This window comes from Lates calcarifer, linkage group LG24 (genome assembly GCF_001640805.2).
Source record: "Lates calcarifer isolate ASB-BC8 linkage group LG24, TLL_Latcal_v3, whole genome shotgun sequence".
Lineage (NCBI taxonomy): Eukaryota > Metazoa > Chordata > Actinopteri > Centropomidae > Lates > Lates calcarifer.
The window spans coordinates 3,439,625-3,449,736 of record NC_066856.1 but is presented as its reverse complement, the minus strand read 5'-3'; the positions used below and the strand labels follow the sequence as shown (position 1 = coordinate 3,449,736).

The 10,112-nt window shown below is 39.2% G+C and overlaps 1 protein-coding gene across 2 annotated transcripts; it reads right to left on the bottom strand.

The window, feature by feature from the left end:
- Positions 1-2,403: 2,403 nt before the first annotated feature.
- map3k8 (mitogen-activated protein kinase kinase kinase 8) lies at positions 2,404-9,710 on the bottom strand. 2 transcript variants are annotated; one of them, XM_018698295.2, is made up of 8 exons: positions 9,552-9,710; positions 8,560-8,925; positions 8,218-8,388; positions 7,266-7,527; positions 6,256-6,362; positions 5,211-5,363; positions 3,318-3,564; positions 2,404-3,178 (listed from the first exon to the last, which is right to left on the bottom strand). In XM_018698295.2, exons 1-8 carry the CDS (start codon positions 9,552-9,554, stop codon positions 3,054-3,056), a joined length of 1,434 nt encoding a protein of 477 aa, XP_018553811.1. In that variant the 5' UTR covers positions 9,555-9,710; the 3' UTR covers positions 2,404-3,053. The 2 variants fall into 2 exon arrangements, with proteins under 2 accessions (XP_018553811.1, XP_018553812.1); XM_018698296.2 differs by having other exon boundaries at positions 9,548-9,643.
- Positions 9,711-10,112: the final 402 nt, after the last annotated feature.

Genomic DNA, 10,112 nt, shown 5'->3' with positions numbered 1-10,112 from the left:
AGAAATATAGAAGCCAAAAATTTGGTCACTAAAAATCTTGTAATAGACCTCAAATTGTTGCTGTTGGACTGAGATCTTGTCCAAAACTCTTACATTTCAGAAAATCAAACAAAGAAACAAACAGTAATTTTAAGTAATTTATCACTGCACGATTTAGACACAAGCTCTTGTTAATATTTATCATTTGTTACATTTCTTAATTAAAACCCACAGACAGATGTAAAACAAAATAAACAAACAAAAAAAAAAAATCATGAAATGGTGTGATGATGAATAGTTTGCCTGAATGCTCTTGTCTGTTCAGCAGCATAACAACAGCACAGTGGTCAGTTGTTACCAGCAGATGGCGGTATTTGTCTCATCAATATCACAGTGAATGCTGTGTCTCTCAGATCAGACTCAGAGGCAACCCCCTCCGCAGCAGAGGTCTCCACCCACTCACATGTGACACTTTGAGAAAGAGGAAGAGTAGGCCTGAGCTGCAGATAGGAGAGGAACACTTCACACATTTCAACCACTTGGGTTTCCCTGATGCAAAATCAGTAGTAGATACTGCCCATGACTAATTAAGAACAATTAAAAGTCATGTAGAAGAGGTCTTCACTAAAACTTTATTCATACCTCATCTATGTGACCGAGCTGCTAGCTGGGGAATCCAGGAAAACCCACACAAAGCAGATTCCAGTGAAATGTTACTTTGGGTTTTTATTGCTCTTTCCTGCTGATATACCGTAGAATATGTAGCAGGAACATTATCAGTCATGTTGTTTTTCTTCATGTAGGGCATTGCATTCAAAATAGTACTCAAGTTAAAGTATTAAAAATTCAATATAACACAAGTAGAAGTACTTGTGCATTATGCTGTTCCACTGTTACATATATTAAATGATTATTTACACTGATGTGTGAATATAATTGTAGCTATTTTAACTTTCAAAAATCTTATCAAGATATTTGTTTCCTATATACATTTGTGCACTAGGAATAATTAAACCTATTTTGGAATCAAGAAAGCTTTGTTTTGAGAAAGAGTGTGTATATTGAAAAATGAAAGAATAAAGCAGGTTGTTGTGCTGCAGCTGGAAGAGCTGCCTTTTGAGATTTTTTGAAACAAGCTGATTTGCCTGTTTGCAGGTTAAAATATATGGATTACACACTTCAAAAACACTTTTTACTACAAAAGTGACTTAGACTAATTCTGGAATAAAATATTAGATAAAGGGATTTATTTTCACTGAACAATTCATCATATTTTAGAAGCTAATATGATTAAAATGTTTTTGTTTTTTTTTTGCAATATAAGCAAATGATCTATTAACAATACATGTAAAATAAAAGTACTTAATCCTTAGTATAATGTAGTGTAAGTAGTATAAAGTAGTAATAAGTAGTGTGAAGTCTTAAGTAGCATACAAAAGAAATAAGCAAAGTACATGTATTTCAAAACTACAGTACAGGACCTGAATACTTTGAATCATTGGCAAAAAAATGGGAATTCAATAGAGGTGTGAAAAATGTAAATGAGATGCAAAAGTTAGCACTAAACTAAGATGGTGCAACAATATACCTCATTAGCTTCTTTAAACACATAATTATGAGCGTGTTAGCGTGCTGACATTAGCATTTAGTTCAAGTTACTACTGTGTTTACACAGACACATGGACATATATGTTGATTTAAATACAGCTTCAGAGAGCAGCCTGGCTGTAGAGCTTTAATCTTCTTCTAAGACTAATAGTCTCATGAGACCTGCAAAGTTCCCTAACCAGAATCTACATGGGTATATTAAGGGCAGAGTAGGCTATGTCTGATCTCCTTATTTACTTGTACTGTGAAGACAGACAGAGCCAGAGAGATGAGGGAGAACTAAAGTGTCCCCCACCCACTAATTTGTTACCATGTTTCCTTACTAAGAAACAACATTTATTTGTTCTTTCCATCAACACTCATAAGTGATCTTGTGTAACATTTCTGTATCAAATATCAAATCTTTGCACATAAACTCAGATTTTTGAGCTGGAAATCATGAGAGGACTCGAGCAAAAGTCCCTTGTTAGTAAGAGATATTAGTACACTGATGTGAATGTCTTGTATTTATTACCCACCATGTTGTAGTTTAAACAGTGGGTCCAAGCATCATCACTCACACTTGTGCACGTTCAGAGTGTAATATATGTGCTGTATGTAAGCTTGCTTATACAGACATCTAACATACTAATTGTCAAGACATATGTTATGATGAAAGTAGAGCTGATCAACACACTGAATGTGAATCATACTGATATACTGAATGTTTTAATTTCACATCAGTCTCCCACAGCTGTGATGTGACAAATTGACAGTGAATAATGGATGGTGAATACTTGACAACTACTTGACATAGCAGTGAAATATCAGACAATATAGGATTTTCATGTTATTGCTCTTTTATTGCATAATGACTGACAAAGATTCAAACTTTGGGCAACTTCAAAAACACAAATCAGCACAGCACATACATTTCACAGAAGCGTCATTTGCATACCACAATGATGCTATTAATATTCCACAGGAATTAACAAGAGGAAGTCCATAAAGAACTACATATCATACATGTTTGCTTAGTGCACACATTCTGTTAAAAGATAGCTTACATTTTTAGTGGTAGATTAACTTACTCTGAAAACTATCAGACAAAGTTTCATGGAAAAACAGCATATATTTAATTAATCACTGTGCTATTTACCAAACTGAAATAAAGCATGTACAGACATCCCACAAGGAGGTCTGAGAAAATTATACCCATAGTTAATGCCAATCTATTCACAATGGATCTCATCCAACCACTGTCCTGCAGTGTTGTCTGTTTCAGGCTGACCTAGCTCCTCTCATTGCAAGTCATCCTGACCTATAAACATTTTCAGTTTGTCAATGAGCCATGGCGCCTGCAGCTGTCCTCCCATCTGACCTATTCGTCAGTCCTTAACATTGAAGCATGAAAAAGGCTACTAAGTAAATTATCACTTGGCTTCAATGACAGTTCAGCCACTAAAATGATGATCTGTGGTCAGGTGTTAGCCATATTCTGAGGTGGGGGGCCCTGCCACCAGTTTACAGTAACCTGACAAGGCCCCCAGGTCAATGTACAAGGAGCCCTTTCTTCTCATGTGGCCAGAGTCCACAGAATACAGAGATGATTCTGCAAAAGAGAAAAAAAAAAAGAAATACATGTATAAGTAGTGTAAGCATATTTAGTACTCAGTGTTCGTGCTTGCAAACAAGTTCAATAGTGTGTTATTCCTGGTGGCAATGTATCCAAACAGCACAAAGATCTTTACCTTGTGTGGTGTCGTGGTGCTGGCTCTGTTGCCGTAGAATGGTGTGAGTGGCTTCCTCCAGTGCTGAGTCAAGGCTCCAGCAGCGCGGCTGATCCTCCCTGGGCGGGTTGATGGCCTCGTCCTTCAGCAGCTCGGATGCGGAGCTTCGCAGAACAGGGTTCTTCTCCAGGGCTCGCTCCAGGAAGGAGCGCATGGCCTGGCTGCAGTCCTCTGCTATGTCCTCCAGAGGGGGTGCCTGCTTGTGTATCTGTTGGGAGACAGATAAGGCAAAATTGCTGTTAGAGTACTGCAACATGAAAGGAAAAAACCAAAAGTTACAAAGACAGTGAAGGAATTGAAAAGTCCTCCAGCAGCTGTGACCCAGTTTCCTTTTTGAGTGACACTGTGAGTACTAGCTTGTAAACCAAGTTTGATTGTAGTAAAAAGGAACAAGGAAGAATAGCAAAGCTCAGCCTGTAGACGTGACTTAACCATGTAACATTACTTCTCCATGACGGCAGTTTCACAAGGAAGTGAGTAAATGTCTAAATCAAAAGGGCTGATAATCATCACAAACAGGCACAGGACTTCTTGAAAGCAAAGAACCTATGTAATGGAAAACCTTTCAAAGAAAGAGAAGTATTGACTAAATGGACCACGTGAAACACACTATGAATAGTCACATTAACGCTTTTTTATCTCATGATAATCTAGACTGTGGAAGACCTGAAAAAAACCATGGAAAAATGTGTCACTTCTTGAAATGCAGCAAGTTACAACATACTTGGTATATATTATATATGTTCATTATTGCTATACTATTAACTCTGTGCAGGTGAGGTGCTCATTGCAAAGAAAACCAGACTGTTGGATGGATAAAAGCTGAGGTCCTAAACTTGCTTTTGATACTTAGTTGTTGTGAAGTAAAATACATGACTGGGTAGAGGGTGGGTAGAAAAAAAAAGAAAATAGCAAATGCTTTGCCATAAATAGGAATTACTCAGATCATGTAAGCCTTCAAAAACATATACACTTTTTTACCTCAAAATGCAGCCCTTGGTTTTAATGTTCATCCTTACATATTGACAGGTATTAGATGAGAAATTAGCAGATTATATGTTATACTGTTTTTTGCTATATTTATTACTAAATTTAATATTTCAAATTATCGTGTTTTGCATTTTTAAACAGTAGAGATGGATTTATTTTGTGATTTTTTTCACTTGGGCAAACCAGTTATAAATAAAACAATGGCATACTGAAAAACCAAAACAATGAGCTGACAGAAGCTAAAAAGCTTATACTTGTAAAAGTACAAGTAGCAATGTTAGCCATTTTGTGTAAGTCCTGATTATATACTGATGCAAAGAAGCACAAACCAAAAAGTGCAGTTTAGGCTGATGGCTCATTAATTTTGAAGGTATATGGTCATAAACCAAATTTCTATATAAAACTGTATGGTAATCTATCAAACAGTTGAGATATCTCTCTTGAACCTCAAAAATTCAACCTCCTGGTGGTGCTACACGAAAAGGAAGGGGATAAAGTGTTTAGGATTTGGCCACTGAGGACTATGAATGTCTGTATCAACTGCCATGGCAATCTATTCAACAACTGTTGAGACATTCCAGTAAAAAGCAAAAATATGAACCATTAGAAAAGACTGTGCCAGAGGGTCACCAAAGTCAGTAGGTCTGTCCTCTGGGGACCATGAACCATAACCAAATTTCTTTACAATCTAAGGCTGCAAATAAAGATAATTTTCATTATTATTTATTATTAACCTTATTATGTGACTAATTGTTGCAACTCATCAAACAGTTGTTCAGTTATATCTGGACCAGTGGTAAACCAATCATGACCAAGCATAGATTCACACTGTTAGCGTGGATAATAAAAATGTAAAGTACTTACAATGTAGAGGTAGGATGGGTAGGCAGTACGTGGGTATCTGCGGACCCAGGGAGGGCTGCCAGTCTGCATGTGAATGATAGTGGTGCCCAGGCTGTAGATGTCTGTCTTGGTGTTATGTCCTCGACACAAAACCAGCTCTGGACTCATGTACATCTAAATAAAAGAAGAAAAACATTATATTAAATACATGTCATGGAGCTGAAGAGTGCAATGGTAGGAGAAAGTATGTTAGTGGTTCCCCCTCAGTGCTATAGAACAAACAGGAAACAACCTCTTGAAAGGGGGGTTTTAAAAGGGGGTTTCTCTTGCAACAAACAAACTAACCTTTAGACCCTTTAGACAGGCTTTGTGTGTCAAGGTAAGGGCAGTGCAGAAGTGTGGTGGCCTTTAGGATGTGAAGAGTAAATACACTACTAGAGTTCATATCTCTCTCTCTCTCTCTCTCACTCGCTCTCTCACTTGCTCTCTCTGCTGGAAATTCCAGCCCACTCTCCCATGTTGATGTAAGCCTGAGCGGCCCAGTGTACTAGCTCTGTCTCTCTTATTATTACCGCTGGGTGTCTGCCCTGGGACTTTCCAGAGAGGCCCGGGGTGCATGTACAAAGAATCATAAAGACTGACACACAAACAGGTCAAAACATGGAAAAATAACGATGATGCATGAATCTCTAGGATTAGTTTAGACTTCCCTAAGTGCTGATTAAAACATCTGCACTGAGAATGCCAAGCAGTAGACTATTATTAGCATCAGGGAAGTCAATGAGTGCACTGACTGCTCTGTTGCCATCATTGAATTTCTATAATCATCTTGGAAAAGAGGCCACGAAGTGCTGACAAGTCTTAAGACTCATTTGTCAAAATCCCTGGGAAGTCTAGCCTGAGTCATGAGTCAAGAAGACTGCTGCCTTTACAGTCAAACACACACACACACAAATTCAGAGAGAGAAAAACAAGTATTGATTGGAGTAAGTAATTTACCCCTTCATTACAGGCTTACACTTGCAGCCTGTAAGACTGCATCAGATCTTGGTTTTTATTTTCTCACCTCTGTTCCTCTCAGGTCTCTAGGAATGTAAATATCCTCTGTCATCTGCACCGTCAGGCCAAAGTCCACCAGCACTGCTTTGTCTGACATCAGGACAATGTTACTGGCTGAAGAAAAAGAAAAAAACAGAAGTTATGATTTACAGATGCTGCAGAGACGCTATTTTGCACAGTATTTTCAGTATTTATGCTTTGCAATGCAGACTGGTATTTGAGGTAATAAGCATTCATTAGTGACTATTCAAACATCCAGAAGCCTCCCAAAAGAACATTAAGAAAGTCACGTTCTTTTTGCAAAAGAATTTGACAGATAATTTGAGGGCAAGCCTTCCACAAAAAGGCTCATCTGTGTGCTTAAAATCCTCACTCAGGCATAATTACATATTTTCATTGCAGGCAGGAAACAGAAACAGCCATAGCAACGTGTCAGAGGCCCAGGCTGGTCATTGTCATAAGTCACTTGCCCCTTTGGACCCTACATTTAACCCTGAGAGAACATGAGAGGCAGGCTGGAATTTCCAGACAGCAAACAGCCTTCGAGGACATGAGGCTGACAGATGGCTTTGGAGAAAGCTTTGATCCCAGCAGCGTCGTTGTGGTAGAGCTACCTCATATCAAACCTCAGCTGAGCCCCACCTACTGTAATTACCCTGTCTTTTTGTCATCTCAGTAATTAGCTACCACATTTCTGTCAGTGTGACCTGGCTAGCTTTGAACATTTCCACAAAAAGCTTTAGTCAAATTTACAGAGCAGGAAACGTATGTAATACTCAGACAGAGTGTGTAAGACTGTGTATATGAGATATCTGTGGTCTGTTTGGTTTGCGGCTGACTATACAGATTCAGCTTTATTGTGCTTGGCACTTACGACTCTCTAGAATTCATAAGAACTACATCCGTCTGTGGCTTTTGACTTTCATGTAAGAACGGTAAAAACTGAGATTACATAATTTCCTGAAACATTTGTACTAGCTCAATACAACAGGTGAATGAGAAAACTTTTGCTCTTACGTTTGACGTCGTGGTGGATAACATTATGAGAGTGCAGGTACTCCAGGCCCCGCAGGACTTGCTTGGTCACCCAAATGATTTCAAATTCCCTCATGGGGCCGCAGCTTTCCAGCTTCTCCAGGACCGAGCCGCCCTCTCCGGCCTCCATGAACAGGTGGACGCTCTGTTCCCAGAGCACTGCCCCGTAGAGCTCAGCGATATTCTCATGTCGGAACCGGGCCTGGAACTCCACGTCGGCTGCTTTGAAATTCTCCATGGGGATCTGTGAAAAATCGCCACCACTATTTAAAAGAATAGTTTGCCATTTTGGGAAATACACAATATCATCTAACTCACCTAACTCTTACCCCAAAAAAGCAAATAAGTTTGTTTCCCAAAATATCTATTAAAAGCATTTTATTACATAATGGACAAAGTTTTCAGTGATGATTAATTGACGGTGCTGTAATCTGTGGCTTTCTGTTGATCTGCAGCAAATCTATTGTAACTCAGATACCAAACACATACCATAAACTAGTGCCAGTAAACCGTCCCCAGTGCACCGGTAATTGTGTGTCAAATACACTGTGTCAACATAGCATTCTGATAATAGCACCAGACTGGGGAGGAAACTACTCCTTCCTTGTGTCAATATTTTCCATGTAGGAAAACAAATTTTTTGTGAATTTAACTCAGAACATCCAGAGAAGCTGTGGGAAATTATTTTTAAATTTCCATTCTTACAATCATCTTGAGCCATTTTGTAAGTTTGTTACAAAAAACAGTTCTTCTTTTAAGAGCACTCTTCCTCTTTTGATTTAAGAGAAAACATGTCATGCTGACATCAAGAATCATTGTACAAACAGAGGAATAGTTGCTTTGCGGACAAATAGTACTTGGCAGGTGAAATATTTGGCACCTAAGGCCAGTGTTTCGAGAAATTAGCACAGGATGAATTCCAAGCATTGCTCACCAGTTTGCAAGCCATTCTCTTCCTGGTGGTGGTGTCCTGAGCCAAGTGGACTTTCCCAAATGAGCCCTTGGGCACAAGGCCAGAGCCTGGATTCTTGTAGGTCAGTTTCCATGGAAACAGGAGCACGTCCATGTTGATCTGGTAGCGGCCTTTTTTTACAACCATGTCCTTCTGCAAAGTAAGGTCAGTTAATACATCAATTTAAAAAAAAAAAAAGAAAATACTGCAAGTTTTTCTTGGCTGATCATATACAAACGTAACCAGTAAAGGACAAAGTGCCATGCAAACTAACATTCATTCTTGTTATGGAGTTAAAGCGCAAAAAGAAAAACAGATTCTCACCTTGTTCAGCAGGACTCCCATCTCCTGAGGCAGGTGCTGCAGGGCCGCTGTCTGCATGTTGGAGAGCAGGTTGACAAAGGACAGGAGATCTGTTACTGTCCCATACTGAACACCACCAACCCCATCAGAATAGTTCTTCTGCTCACTCCCAGAGCCCACCGAGTGTCCTGCCTCCTCGTTCTCATCCATCTCCTCCTGGGAGAGACCTTCTTCTTCAAACGACAAGCCTGCGTCCTCCGCCTCCTCAAGCTGATACAGAGTCTCCGCAGCGTTGATGATGTCCTCTATATTCATGTGAGCCAACAGCAGTTCTATTCCATTATCGTATTTGTAATCCATCTTGATACTTGACTTGTCCTGCTTGATCTAAAATGAAACATCAGGAGTTCAGTTTATGGACATTTTTTCTGTCTAGTTCAGACTTGAAAGAAATCCCATCGGTCATCAGTCTGTGACCCCAAAAAGTTATTCTGAAGCACAGCATGGATAGTGACACCACACAGAAACGGTGAAGCTTTGGTTCAGCTGGTTGGACATGTAGCTGGGAGGGGCTTAGAGGACTATTTTCCTAGCAGACGGGAGTTTCGCAGTAAAGCTGGAAAACCCCTCAGGAAATCTTGGACCTCATTTTACATCTGTAAAACACCCACAATGTTGATCATCTGTTTGTTAAAAGCTAATTAATGCTCTTTGTTGGTCTATGAAGAGGAATCTAGCTTGTTACTTCATGCAAATCACGCACATCTGCAAAATATTCTTTAGACACAGATATCCCTCATCACCAAAGCCCACAATAAAAATGATCAAATAAGCCAGAGTTAGATTTCTTTAACAGAAAGTAAAAGTGCAAATTCAGAATACATTTCTCCATAAAACAAAAACGATGCGTAATATTTCGGGATGTTGTACAAATAATACAATCAGTGTTTAAAATATTTAGCCGATGAATAGCGTCTGAGGAGCTGTACAAGAGACAAAAACACAGTACTTGCCATAATCTCCAAATCAGAGTCTTATCGGGACTGTCGTCTCTGCATTGTGTGTCTCCAGCGTCCAACACTGACTGACTGAGCGAGAGAGGTCGGACTGTGTTTAGAAGGAAGTAAACACAGGAAGTGTAGTCGAGCGGCGCGTAGGTGGAGTAGCTTTTAATGTCAGGTGCGCGCACTTTACTCTTTGTAAGTTTCGTTTTCCCTTTCTTCTGTATCGTGAGATGAAAAACAAATTTCACGTTTTTTTTTTTTTTTTTTTTGCTTGAGTGCTGAATCACAGGGGATCGCCCTCCTTAGAATCACTGGGTATTTTCCTGCAGAAAATGTGTTCGATACTTTTTGTGAGGACATTTAACATAAGTTAGTGAAAAAGTAACATATCAGAGACGTTTGACGTACCAAACATAAAATAAGTCAAAATAATTTATTGAGATTAACGTAACAGCTGTAATTCTGTGACAGCTACTAAGGACACAGCAAAGTATAACCAAACATCCATGTACATGTATTGATCTTTTATTTTTAGTACCGCAATGAGTTCGATATGGTACTTCTCAGTTG